The sequence below is a fragment of the Sorghum bicolor genome, chromosome 9 (assembly GCF_000003195.3).
Source record: "Sorghum bicolor cultivar BTx623 chromosome 9, Sorghum_bicolor_NCBIv3, whole genome shotgun sequence".
Classification (NCBI taxonomy): Eukaryota; Viridiplantae; Streptophyta; class Magnoliopsida; order Poales; family Poaceae; genus Sorghum; species Sorghum bicolor.
This window is the reverse complement of record NC_012878.2, coordinates 3,212,493-3,223,438: the sequence shown is the minus strand read 5'-3', so window position 1 is coordinate 3,223,438 and position 10,946 is coordinate 3,212,493. Positions and strand designations below refer to the sequence as shown.

At 44.1% G+C, this 10,946-nt stretch overlaps 3 protein-coding genes across 6 annotated transcripts; 2 read left to right on the top strand and 1 right to left on the bottom strand.

Moving 5' to 3' along the window:
• On the top strand, positions 356 to 3,661 carry LOC8068200 (1,4-dihydroxy-2-naphthoyl-CoA thioesterase 1). The gene is made up of 2 exons (XM_002440507.2): positions 356 to 942; positions 3,280 to 3,661. The coding sequence occupies exons 1-2, from the start codon at positions 538 to 540 to the stop codon at positions 3,433 to 3,435; spliced, it is 561 nt and encodes a 186-aa protein (XP_002440552.1). The 5' UTR covers positions 356 to 537; the 3' UTR covers positions 3,436 to 3,661.
• LOC8071292 (1,4-dihydroxy-2-naphthoyl-CoA thioesterase 1) lies at positions 4,731 to 7,461 on the top strand. Its single transcript, XM_002440506.2, has 4 exons — positions 4,731 to 5,258; positions 5,405 to 5,596; positions 6,697 to 6,893; positions 7,033 to 7,461. The coding sequence occupies exons 1-3, from the start codon at positions 5,106 to 5,108 to the stop codon at positions 6,850 to 6,852; spliced, it is 501 nt and encodes a 166-aa protein (XP_002440551.1). The 5' UTR covers positions 4,731 to 5,105; the 3' UTR covers positions 6,853 to 6,893; positions 7,033 to 7,461.
• On the bottom strand, positions 5,953 to 9,097 carry LOC8068199. Of its 4 annotated transcripts, XR_002447832.1 has the most exons (6): positions 8,603 to 9,097; positions 7,484 to 7,534; positions 7,267 to 7,400; positions 7,103 to 7,183; positions 6,877 to 6,942; positions 6,473 to 6,750 (listed from the first exon to the last, which is right to left on the bottom strand). XR_002447832.1 is itself a non-coding variant. In XM_021448033.1 (5 exons), the coding sequence occupies exons 1-4, from the start codon at positions 8,885 to 8,887 to the stop codon at positions 7,117 to 7,119; spliced, it is 537 nt and encodes a 178-aa protein (XP_021303708.1). In that variant the 5' UTR covers positions 8,888 to 9,093; the 3' UTR covers positions 5,953 to 6,412; positions 7,103 to 7,116. The 4 variants fall into 4 exon arrangements, 3 of the variants coding, with proteins under 3 accessions (XP_021303708.1, XP_021303707.1, XP_002439242.2); XM_021448033.1 differs by lacking the exons at positions 6,473 to 6,750; positions 6,877 to 6,942 and adding an exon at positions 5,953 to 6,412 and having other exon boundaries at positions 8,603 to 9,093; XM_021448032.1 differs by lacking the exon at positions 6,877 to 6,942 and having other exon boundaries at positions 8,603 to 9,094.

Below are 10,946 nucleotides of genomic sequence, written 5' to 3'. Positions count from 1 at the left end.
TGAACTAATCCTTAGAGGACATTTAGGCCTTGTTTAGATGCAAAAAGTTTTGGGATTTTGACACTGTAACATTTTCATTTTTATTTGACAAACATTGTCTAATTATGGAGTAACTAGGCTTAAAAGATTCGTCTCGTAATCTACAGGTAAACTGTGCAATTAGTTATTCTTTTTATCTATATTTAATACTTCATGCATGTGCCGCAAGATTCGATATGATGGGGAATCTTATAAAGTTTTGGATTTTTGGGTGTATCTGAACGAGGCCTTAGTTTCATTGGTAACACCAACTAGGACCATCCATCGTGCTTAGTCCACCGATAAAATCAACGGCTAGTGGTGTTGCACATGCACGCACGGCTGTATACATCAGACTGCATAACGCCCTCATTCTTCTTTCTTGGCGGATGCGCACATACACATACACACCTAACCGTCTCTTCTTCCCCTACCACGCCACCCTAGGTACACACACCGCTATAGCCTCTTGAAGTGTTTTGCATCTAGGACAGGAAGAGCTAGCTAACACAGCGATCGATGGCCGCCGGCAACGACGACTGCTGCAGCAGCAAGCGAACAAAGCCTCCGCCGCCACCACCACCACCACCAGCGGGCAAGGACGAGGACGAAGGCGAGGGCGAGGGCACCGTGGCGGCGGACAAGGCGCTGCACGCGCTGGGCTTCGAGTTCACGCGCATCGACGCGCGCGAGGTCGCCGGCCGCCTCCCCGTCACCGACACCTGCTGCCAGCCGTTCGGGGTGCTCAACGGCGGCGTGTCGGCGCTGGTCGCCGAGTCCACGGCCAGCGTCGGCGCGTACATGGCGTCCGGGTACCGCCGGGTGGCCGGCGTGCAGCTGTCCGTCAACCACCTCCGCCCCGCCCGCCTCGGCGACGTCGTCCGCGCGCAGGCCGCCCCCGTCCAGCTCGGCCGCAGCATCCAGGTCTCTCTCTCTCTCTCTCTAACTACCGGGTGCAATAATCTTCATCGTGTATATATCGATCATACGGTACGGTGTTATCGTCTGAACGAATTTTCGTTCAGAATTCCTGTGAAATTGAACTTGCGTGCGTAACTAATTCGTACCAAAAATTATTGTATGAGATTTTCTTTTTTACCCAGCAGTTTTCATCACTTAAAGATTTAGGCTGGCACGCATGTACCTTTGTATATTTCCTTCTCCAATAAAAAAGATTTAGGCTGGCACGCGTGGGGAGTACGTGACGTTCCCACCAGATTTTCATTAAGAAAAAAAAAAAACTTCTCATGTAGCTCGTGAAAACACCTTTGAATCCTAGCCTCGTCCATATACTCAGTGGCGGATCTCCACCTAGGGCCATTAGGGCCTTGGCCCTACTTGTGGACCAAAATTTCTTAATACTCATTTTTAATTTTTTGGATTATATTCATCACCATAGACTGCCTCGATCATCCTCTCTCATCTCTTGCTTGTGCCCGCTTTGTAGTGTGTTACTTCTTCCTGGTTCCCTCACGTTTTCAATCCCAGCTCATAGTGTACTCCAGGGCATCGTGGTTGGCTTTGTTGTTGTTTTCTAGCTAAACACGTCCTTCTTTGCAGTTATTAGCAAAGACATAATTCTATCATTCCAACCAAACACAATAATAGTTATTCCATCCCTCTTCCACGCTCTCCAACCAAACGCACCCTAGATGGCCGAGCGCGAGTGGATTTAAGTTTGAAATTAAGATTTTTATCCACTTTCATGTTATGGATTTAAGTTTGAAATTAAGATTTTTATCTCGAACTATGTATTTATAAGCTATTTTTGTTATCTATCGGTATTAGACTTGGTACAACTGATATCTTGATTCAACGTAAACGGTGTGTGTGCTTTATTAGTGGCCCTAGGCGTCAAAATTGACGAGCTCCGCCACTGCATATACTGCGGCAACACCTACATCCTCGTGAGATTGAACCTACGTTGTTGCAAAGTTTGTGAGTCCTTTTGAACTATTATTGAAGAAGAGAAGAAATTAGAAGCAACTGGGTAGCGGTACCTACCCTGCATCATCGTCACATGGAAATTGAAGACATTGTTGCATGATTGATTTATGGGCGGTGGCGGTCAACTGCTTGACGATGGAATGAAGACCAGGATTATATATATTCAAATGCATGTTAGCAGCCTTGTGGATGGAAATATAGACGTGTCAGTCTATAGTTTGACCCGCCAGCTTAAAAATTATCCCTTTTTCGCTTTCACGATATATAAACAAACCCAATAGCTAGCACCACTAGTCAGCAAAGGCAAAGGCTATATAATATATACTCCCTCCATACCTAGATTAGAGGATGTTTAGGATAATATTATGCTTATTAAGGAGCCATTAATTAAAAAGATATTTCTATGTATACTCCTATTAATTAGGGTTGCGAATACATTGTTATACGAGAAAGTTCGCAGGTTTAGATGGGTAGTGCATCACGGATTCACGGTAATGGCCTTTAGGTCTTGGGTTTGATACCTACTCAACGCCAATTTTTTGTTACTTGCTACATTTTGCATGGCATTGTGGCGCGTGGAGTGTGGCTGCATGGCGCGGGTTTTGTTTGGCTTGGCGAGGCTCCACGGCCGGCTCCACCTCCACGACTGGCACCACCTGTGGCGTCTTCTCCTCTGAGTCCGATGCCTCCTCCATGGCCGGCACCACCTCCACGACTGGCACCACTGAGTCTGGCAACAGCGAGCTGGCGTCCGTGGCATGCACTGAGTCGAGCGACAACTCCTCCATGCCATGACCAATCTTGAAGCCGCAAGACTCCATGGCGAACCCTAAACACTAACAGGATGGAGGCGCCTACCTTTTGCAGAGAAGAATGGGTGGCGAGACCTAAACCCTAACAGGACAGCGGCGCGCGACGAGCTGTGTGGAGAAGAAGGCCGAGTTTTGTGAGGGGATACGAAGGGAGTCGAGGGGAGCACCTGCGAGCGAGTGAATGCGGGAGAGAATTGAGGCGCGCATGCGGGAGACGAGCGAGGCACGCGTGCGTGACCGCAATGGGCGTGGAGGCCAAGGGCAATTGCGTCCTTACAGAGCCCTCGACAGCTACAACGACATCCTTTGTACAAATGGACCAACAACCCAAAACGTCATCTAATTTAGGTATGGAGGAAGTATATATACTTCTCCTATCTAATTACTTCGCTAGGCACACGGTGCAATATAATGCAATCTTTGTTGTTAATAAACCACGATAAGAAATGCGTATGCCCTGAATGATGAGACTAAAATGTTGCCTAATTGTTCGGACGTACAGGTGTGGGAGGTGCAGATATGGCGAGCAGACCCTTCCACAGAGGAGTGCAAAGATCTGGTGTCAACAGCGAGAGTTACCATGTTGATAAAAAACCCATCAACACCAGAGGAGATGTCGACCCACGAAGCAAGCATCAAGAAATACGCCAAACTGTAGAGAAAAAGGAGCGCAACTCAAGATAATATTATACATATATGTAATAAAATGCCTCCCCAGTTATCATCAGCAAGGTCAGATGGCTGCTATATATATGAGAAATTTAGTGTTCCATATAATGTTTTTTTTTGTGATCGGACTATTCAACCATTTTTCATTAAAAGAAAAATAGGTAACAATTCAATGTAATGTTAATAACGCGCAATTTGTAACTTGCGCTACTCTAGCTTCTAGCCATGGTATAGGTCTGGCAAGGTCATACAAGAATTTGGTCCCAGCTTCTTCCTCTAGCTAGTATTAACTAAATAAACTAAATAGACTATCTATTTAATTCATTTAGTATATTAGAGAACAACCATGAGTATCTATTTGAAACACCGTTTTCATCCTTAGTCCCAGCCATTTTGGCTGCTTGGTCGGTGGGTCCCAAAATAACTTGTTTGAATACCGAACGAAATCTATCGCCTACAAAAGTTTGAGTTATATAAAGAAAGAAGTCCATTTTAGATCTCTCAACTTTCGTGAAAGTCTGTTTTTCATCTCTAAACTTTAAAACCGGGTAAAATACATCCCTCTACTTTTGAAACCGTGCATATTATGTCCTCTACTTTTGAAACCGTGCATATTATGTCCCTGACATGGTTATGAGCAGTTTTGAAGGCAGTTTTATCTTTTTCATTTTTATTTATTTCGGCTGAATATTTACAAAATTATAGTAAATCACATAAAATTCATAAAATAATAAATCTGATTTTGTTGGACTCCAGATAAGTAAATCTACACAGTGAACATATAATATGGTATGCTCTAGTACAAAGTTTTTGTTGTAGATTTAGTGTGTTTTTGTATAATTAATTAGAATAATTCATAGCTATAGTTTATATGGTCTAATTGTGGTGAATTTATTATGTTGGGCTAATTATTATATGCTTAAACTGTGGTAAAAATATCATACTTATTAGATCATGTATAACTTAGTTATAGATTTATTAAGATTTAACAAGCATAAAACTAAATAAATCTATAACTAAGTAATACATGATCCAATGTGTATAAAATTTTTACTACAACTCAAGCATAGAATAATTAGCCCACCATATAAATTTCATCACAATTGAACCATAGAAACTATAGCTACAATTAGTCTAATTAATTATAGAAAAGCATAGATCTAAAGCTGCATCGAAAAATTTATACTAAAATATACTATATTATATATTTAATGTGTAGATCTACTCATGTGAAGTCCAAAAAAATTGAGTTTTCTATTTTATAATTTTCATGTGATTTACTGTGATTTTTCAAAAAAAATCAGCTGAAATAAATAAAAGGAAAAAGACAAAACCGCTTTCACAACCAGGTCAGAGATGTAATGTGCATGGTTTTAAAAGTTAAGGGATATATTTTGTCCGATTTTAGAGTTTAGGGATAAAAATTAGACTTTTGTGAATGTTGATGACCTAAATGGACTTTTTCCTTATATAAATGGAGATACTAGAGCCCACCAGGCCCATCGTAGACCGGTGGGCTGGTTGGCTGGCTGGGTCGTCTTTAATTACACCCGCGTACGTCTGCCGGTCTGTGCCACGCACGCAGCAACATTTTTCATTCCTCATCGACCATCCAGCCTCCGCGCAGGAACAAGGACAGAGGCAAAGCTAGAGTCAGCGATGGGCGGCGGCGCGACCGCGAGCGACCCTCCTGCTAATCCGCCGCCGGCCTTTCGCGTGGACCGGGCGCTGCATGCGCTGGGCTTCGAGTTCACCCGCGTCACCGCCGACGAGGTGGTCGGCCGCCTCCCCGTCACCGAGACCTGCTGCCAGGTAGGAATAGGATACGCACGCACGCACGCGAGCCGCCGCCGCCTCCTCTATTTATTTATTATTTACTTTTGTTTCCATTTCATTTTTTTTTCATCCAACCCTAATTCCCTATGGCGCGTGCGCGTGATGGGTGATGGATGATGCAGCCCTTCGACTGGCTCAACGGCGGCGTGTCGGCGCTGATGGCGGAGACGACGGCCAGCATCGGCTGCTACGTGGCGTCGGGGTACCGGAGGCTCGCCGGGGTGCAGCTCTCCATCAACCACGTCGGCCCCGCGCGCCTCGGCGACGTCGTCCAGGCGCGGGCCACGCCGATCCAGCTCGGCCGCAAAATCCAGGTACTCTCATCGTATACCCCCCCATCCTCTGAAAAGCAGGCATGCAAAGCCAGATTATAGGTTCAGTTATTACAGCTGATTCAGATTAGTGGCAGCGTCATGATTCTTGGCTTCTAGTCTTCTACTGTAGCACTTACCTACCAGCGGTAGCAAAGGTCGAAACGACTACGGAAACAAATGCTCGGCTCGGCTGCAGGCAGGCAGGCATCACAACTGCTCTGCCGCCGCCATCTCTGACGAGTATGGGATGGGATGGGGTTGGTGTCAACCTGCCCTTCCAACATCCAATCATACATTCATCACGAGTTCACGACGACCACCAATGCTGTGGACACAAGATCTTTGCACTCTGACTCTGATGTGGAAGGGAGAGCAAAGCAATGCAATGCAATGCAAACGGCGCTTGCATTGCCAGAGTGAAACTCAACTTGTTTACACAAATCCTCGTTTGTTTTCCTAACACAGTACAAGCAGGAGGCTAGCAAGCTGTACATATTGTCTTGACAAACCAGCTGCGAGTCTGCTACAGCTAGTAACGTACACACATTGGGTACAACAACATCCAATTAAAATAGACTACATGTAACCGGCTCACGAGGAGTCTTCAACCTATCATCTTTAGCCATGTAGCTGCAAGAACCCTAGGGCGGAAGTCAACATACTTCACTCACTGATCATGGTTTCTTCACATCTTCGTTTCGGCATCTCAGGGTTTATTTGCTGACCATATTGGTCGCAAAGTACTGGTTTGGTACCTCAGGATCTGATGACTGTATTGGTCGCATACTCACTTGCGTGACTTTATGAGCCCGCCACCTTCACAGATATTTGTAGAAATCATAATTAGCACAAATAACAAATATACCAACCCGTCGCTTCTGTGGGATCAGGTGTATACATTTTTATCTTTACCATGTGTTTCGTATGCAATGCTAGTAGCTAGTCAACAACCAACAACCCAGTGTGTGTGCGCGCGCGCACGGATTTCCACTTTTTCTGTGATTGTCTTGCATAAATTCCACCGTTATTTGTGCAACTTATTTCTATCTATTTTAATGAATCTCAAACTTTGAGTTTACAAACTTCTTCATTCTGTAAAGGTTTGGGAGGTCCAGATATGGCAGATTGATCCTTCCACATCAGAGCGCAAAGATCTGGTGTCAACAGCAAGGGTTACCCTGTTAGCCAATCTATCAACACCAGATAAGATGAAGAGCTTTGAAGAGGGCCTCAAAAAATTCTCATCAAAGTTGTAGAGCTATTGAAGGCATCTCACTTACATTATTATTACATAAAGGTACAGAATAAACGTCTCCTAATCATTAAAGTCAGTCCTCTGTCGATTTCTGTTCACACGAGGTGCACTTTGTTACTTGCATAGTTACTACATCACAGCAAGTACACTTATCATGTTTCATGTTTATGCAAATGTGCAGGACTGCAGTGGCAAGCATCGTCTATTATTTCATCAAGAACTCTAGGAGGAAGGAGAGCTGAGTGGCTGACCTGTCATTGGCAGATTACCAAGAACTTGAGCTTGCTTTAGAATTAGGATTCTTCCCAAATCTACTTATTGCCAGCCTCTTCCTGTGTTGGAGCAAAACGCGAAAGATTTTAAACACCGTTTTGCAGTCGTTAAAACTCTGGTTCCAGCATTTGCAATGTATTACCTAAGGTTCTTTAACTGGCTAGTTAAATCATTGATCTCCATGAAGGAGAGATTCAATGAAGATAGAGTTCCAGGCACCTCTTCTGCAAATAATTTTGCCAATTTATTTGCTGCAGTTTCCATCTTCTGCAGCGCCTGTTGAGAACAAGGAGATTTCTTCACAAAATATACTGTCTAGTTTATGGATTGGTCATCATTTATTCAGATGATTTACTCACTCTGCTTGCTGAAAATGATAAGATGGCTAGTGACAGAAAGAAGCTCATCACCTGAAATTAGGATCAACAAGTTAATTGCAAGGTGTGCAAAAATTAGGGTGAAATTTTATTGCAGATAATAATGAATGAAGAGTCATGCCCCCTTTAACATTTTGACCAAGCATTTTACATTTTTCCCCTTTAACATCGATGGTATAGAAAAAGTTTATGAATCAATATTTCGTCAGACTAGCCTCCACATAGTACCTCCTTTTTTGAGGCTACTAATAATAATTCGTGACAAGAAAAAAAAGGGTAACAGGTAATGTAAACCTCAATTGCCTATTTGGTTGGATACAGAAGTTATCTTTGTTGCTCAGACAATGGGCTGTGGTGCTCCTCAGCCCACCGTAAGAATACTAGCAAGAATAGTAACGAAGTAGGAGCACAATATGGTTGTGTTGGTTGGCAGTTCCACTATCAAATTGAATTCATTCTAAACACATGCTCGTGAACTTGTCCTTTCTACTGCCGGTTTCAGTGTTTGAACTCTTAGGTACCATTTAGATTGGCCAACAAGTTAACAGCAATGGATTGTTCTATCTGATCGTCTGATACAAGAAGCCAACAACTATTTTCAAACTTATGTGCATTCATGTAAAGACAGCCACTTCCTCACAGAAGCTAGTGCGAAGGCGTGCAGAGATTCAACTCATCGCTCTGTATCTTGGATAAAACTGAAATTTACAATGGCTTGACATGTTCTCTGCCATCTTTGCTACTACTTGTCAAGCCGATATTCCAATGTGTTGTATGGTTAACCTAAGTTTAATAATACATCAAACTGAAATCAAATATATGTCCAAGGTTTCGCATGCATTTCTATCTATCCTAGTAAAAAAAACTGTCATCTTGGGCTGCACAGCAGCGCAGGTCAATGACAGTCGACACATTTGGTGTTCCTAAATCCTAATAAATGCAACCATCTTTCTAATTTGCAAATTTTATCATGTGTCGGTCGTTCCTAATACCCATAAGTTCATAACTGAATCCTTTTCAGCCAACAATCCAAGTCCCGCTCCCAGAAACTTCCAAGTCGAAGGCAAATCCAAAGGCAACAGGTAAGGAGAGGCATGATACCACACCGAGAACGACGAGGAGCAAGGAGAGCCCCGTCTCAGCATCCCTCTGGATGGCGCCAACGGCGGCGAGCGAGGTGGAAGGAGACGACTCCGCCGCCACGAGTCGCGGCAGCGGCAGCGGCTGCGGATGCGGGCCGTAGCGCGCGCTGGCGCCAGGTGCTAGGTCGCAGGAGGGCCTCGAAGCCCGCGCGGACATGCTGAGGACGAGCCGGCGGCGGCGAGGGCGCCACGGCGGCAGCAGCTGCGCCGCCGGCGAAGAGCGGAGCGCCGGTGGAGAGCTCATCGGATGGGCCTCAGTTCCTCTCCACAGATCCGTTGGATGGAAATGGATAAGCGTGGGATGGGCCGTCGGAAATCTGTCTTTGCGCGTCGTGGGCTGGGCCGTTGCGAAGAAGCTCCGTTCAATAGCGTGTGGACTGCTGGGTTATAAAAGTTGGTGGTTTTCGAATTTGTTTTATTTCTGTATTTTTATTGATTCGTTTTCTGCCAAAAAAAGCGTCACAGAAAAAAATATTGCAGAAGTTTCTAAAAAAAGATTATTTTTTTTGCAGAATTATAATTCCTACATTTTAGCCAAGTATGAGTTTAGATGAAGATAAAAAGTACACCAGAGTTATAGAGCTCGATGTGATATATAAGTTTGTAGCTCACAATATTTCGATTTGGGTGCATCTAAATTGATAAAAATAAAATTCCAAGGGAAGTGTTATGGTATTTTCCCCATAGATGGTACTGATCTTGCCCTCTTTGCGACTGCAACTTGTATGCATGTAAAAAAATGGGAACAAAGCTAAATGACTTCCTCCTGACTAGGGATGGCAGTGGGATAGAGTAGAGTTCGGTACCAAGGATTTTGGACCCTTTGGGAGTGGAGGTGGGTTCAATTCCCACTCTCCCCACCAGATTTTTGGTTTATGGGTCCAAAACAAATTGAGGGCAGGACATATTATTTAACTCCCCCTATGGATCCCTAAAGTGAGTAAGATGAGCCCATAATTAGACCATCCTAAGAACCTATCTAAAAGAAACCTAAGTGTAAAAGTCCTTCACCAAGCCCTCACCCTTCAACCTCAACTCCTCTTGTGCGCTTTGCCCATCGTCCACTACTCGCCAATCTCTAGCCGCAACTACAAGGGGCCAACTCCCAATGGCATCAAGTTGTCGGCGCATCTTGCAAGGCACAGGTGGCAAACAGAGGCGCAACCCACAGGTGGCGATCATTGGCGCATCCCATCAGTTAGTCTGCTCTAAATACAACTTAATTATGAGCAAATGGACTTTTGGCATGGAGTCTTGTTGCCCTTCCTTCCTATTGCCAAACCTTGCTGGTCTAATAAATTTGTATTTTGGATTTGTGGTGTACTTTTGATTTCTAGGGGAGGTGTTTGTGGTCAAGCCATTATTGCCATCTAAATTATATGGATTGAAAGGAACCACCGGATTTTCGAAAACCTCTCTAGAGAGCCTTGGCAAATGATTGATGGAATATGAAACACCGCTGGATTATGGTGCCTAGTGGGTGCAAAGCACCTCAGTTCATTGTTAGTGCCGCCCAGATATGGTGAATTAGTAATAAGTACATCTTGTGCTTGTAAAACTCTGATTCCTCTTATTAATATTATTTGCCAAAATATTCTAGGTCTTTCAAAAAAAAATGCTCGATCAGTGTGAAGGAGGTGAAGGGAGAATATGATCCACTAATGTCACGTATCGACAATAGCAATCGGGCAAATGCAGGTTGTAGGCAGGGTTGCGAATGAATAATGAAAGTCAACTTAAGTTTCCAATCAGTCCTTCGTTGAGCTAGTCGTGGTTGCGTAGCGATGTTCAATGGTGTTTACGATAACGAAATGACTATAACTCAACTGTTCAAATTTCTTAGACTGTCCATCTCAGTTCAAAATCTCTAACTTGACGTATGGGTACTCATATTTTCTAAATTTATTTAGAATTTAAAAACATATTTTTTTTGAAAAAAATATAAAGGATGTATGTCTCAATAGCGATCGAGACAATATGGACATGTCCTCATCTTTGAGACGATATCATCAGAGCAACTCCAGCAGGGTCTCTACTTGAACCTCTATAGTTAAATATGGGTGCTCAGGCTAAAAACAACACTTCAGCAGATCCCTACTAGAGCCACCAATTTGGGGTGGGCACACAAATCTCCCCTGCAGACCCCATTCCTGTTGACCCAACAACCTAGCCCCCATCCTACGTGGTATGACCATTACCTCACCACACCGTACAGACGCAGCCTTGCCTACCTCCCTCCAGTGCCGATTTCCACTACCGCGCTCCCACCCTCCACCCCCGACCTCCACTGCTAGGCGGATCCG

Excerpts from the sequence above, each read along its gene's own strand:
- LOC8068200 (XM_002440507.2), top strand. The coding sequence starts at position 538 with ATGGCCGCCGGCAACGACGACTGCTGCAGCAGCAAGCGAACAAAGCCT. Across the intron at positions 943-3,279 it reads AGCTCGGCCGCAGCATCCAG|GTGTGGGAGGTGCAGATATG; the intron begins GTCTCTCTCTCT and ends TCGGACGTACAG.
- LOC8071292 (XM_002440506.2), top strand. The coding sequence starts at position 5,106 with ATGGGCGGCGGCGCGACCGCGAGCGACCCTCCTGCTAATCCGCCGCCG. Across the intron at positions 5,259-5,404 it reads TCACCGAGACCTGCTGCCAG|CCCTTCGACTGGCTCAACGG; the intron begins GTAGGAATAGGA and ends TGGATGATGCAG. Across the intron at positions 5,597-6,696 it reads AGCTCGGCCGCAAAATCCAG|GTTTGGGAGGTCCAGATATG; the intron begins GTACTCTCATCG and ends CATTCTGTAAAG.
- LOC8068199 (XM_002439197.2), bottom strand. The coding sequence starts at position 8,887 with ATGAGCTCTCCACCGGCGCTCCGCTCTTCGCCGGCGGCGCAGCTGCTG. Across the intron at positions 7,535-8,602 it reads TCCTCGTCGTTCTCGGTGTG|GTGATGAGCTTCTTTCTGTC; the intron begins GTATCATGCCTC and ends TCCTAATTTCAG. Across the intron at positions 7,401-7,483 it reads TATCATTTTCAGCAAGCAGA|GCGCTGCAGAAGATGGAAAC; the intron begins GTGAGTAAATCA and ends TGTTCTCAACAG.